This window comes from Rhea americana, unplaced genomic scaffold, assembly GCF_003343005.1.
Source record: "Rhea americana isolate MKP2758 unplaced genomic scaffold, rheAme1 scaffold_194, whole genome shotgun sequence".
NCBI lineage: Eukaryota > Metazoa > Chordata > Aves > Rheiformes > Rheidae > Rhea > Rhea americana.
In genome coordinates, this window is record NW_028186083.1 from 756,935 (window position 1) to 758,557 (window position 1,623).

At 56.9% G+C, this 1,623-nt stretch overlaps 1 protein-coding gene across 1 annotated transcript in view; it reads right to left on the bottom strand.

Annotated features, from left to right (window-relative positions):
* Positions 1 to 1,623, bottom strand: part of AATF (apoptosis antagonizing transcription factor) — a 57,140-nt gene extending 55,517 nt beyond the window's left edge. The window contains exon 1 of the mRNA XM_085302942.1: positions 1,563 to 1,623. Coding sequence (XP_085159068.1) covers positions 1,563 to 1,623 — 61 coding nt within the window. The remainder of the gene's footprint in view (positions 1 to 1,562) is intronic.

Genomic DNA, 1,623 nt, shown 5'->3' on the forward strand with positions numbered 1-1,623 from the left:
CCGCCGCCGTCGCCGGGGCAGGCGCGGCGGTCACAGTCACCGTCTTCCGGGCTTCGCTGCCCCGGCGAAGCGGACAGACGCGGCGCGGCCTGAACAATAAATGATCGGGACGCCCCAAGCGCGCGAGGCGGCCGCGTCCCGCCGCCGCGGAGCTGGGGACGCGGCTGCAAACGGCCTTCGCCAGAGCGAGCGGGGGCAACGCGAGGCTGGGAGAGCGGCGGGCCGCTGCGCCCAAGCACAGCGGTGCTGCGGCTAAAAACAACAAAAAAAAMCACAGCGGCACTTGAACTTATAAAATACGTATTCTTTTAGTGCTGCTCAATGCACGGAAGGGGGTCGTTTCTTGCCACGTGCGTCAAGCGCGCGGCGGTGCCGAGGCGGGTGCCCGCGGCCGGCCGGAGCGCGGCGCCCGGCCAGGCCCGTCGGCGGGTCGGGGGCAGCGCTGGGGCTGGCGGGAGCCGCCGGCGGCCGGCGCGAAGCCCTGGGGCCTCCGCGCAGACCGGAGCTTCGGGCGCCTCGGGGCCCAGCCAGGGCCTTTTCGGGTCCGGATGGCGGGAGTCGGCGCGGGGGTGACCGGAGAGGCCCGAGCGCGGCMCTGGCGCTTCCCTTTCCGCCCTGGGTCGCCTCTGGGGCCGGCAGCATCGGGCTGCAAAGCTTCAGGCAGGCCGGCAGCTCGGGAGGCCGCTTGCTCGTCCCCGTCGTCTGGTCAGCGCAGGGCTCTCCCCGCTGCTTAGCTGCTTTTATACACTATAAAAATTAATCCAGGCACGGCTGCTAATTAGGATGCAGAAACGTGCCGGCCAGGCGGCCGCGGCGGCGTCGCGCGTTTGCTCCCTCGCGCCGGGATCCGGGTTTATTCCGCCGGAGCAGCCGCGTTCAGTGCAGCCGGTTGTCCTACAGAGGGCAGAGGAATATCATTAATTACCATTTCCTCCAGCAGCTCCTGCAGTTCGCTGCCAGCTACCAACTTCAGACGGGGGCTTTGCTGAATCCTGGGAGGTGCGGAGGGAGAGGAAGGCTGCAAAAAAAAAAGCATCCCACCCCGCACTTTCCTTCTCAAAAACCCTCCCGACTCTCCCCATACAATTGTGTGACATTGTATATTATAAAGATAATATACAATTAAATGTATATTTTTTAAACCCTAGTGTTTACTGAAAACACACATTTCCATTGCAGACAAAACCCTTGGATTTTATGCTGGCATTTTCAATTCTCTTTCAACTTTTGGGGGGATAAAAAATATGCAGATCTCTTATTGTAAATAACGTGACTGAGAGCTGGAACCCACTGCGTTGTGTATTACTTTGGTTTGCCATTGATCCATTGATGCAGCAACATAAAATTAAGCACTGCTACCGTATTTGTTACTAARACATAATTTTATAAAACAGCCCATGCATATAGTTCTTCCCTGGCTTTGCTGCTGCTGCTTTTTTTTTTTTCCCCTCTAAGATCAGTAGGCATTTTTGTTTCCAGAATAAAAGATGCCATAATAAAGGAAGGGAGGAGCCTAGAGAAATAATTCTGCATAAAATTAAGTAGCAGAAACAGGTGCTTACCTTCAYGAACAGTTACTTGGAAGTACTCGGCCAACCAAAGAACTATTGCCAACAGCCCCAT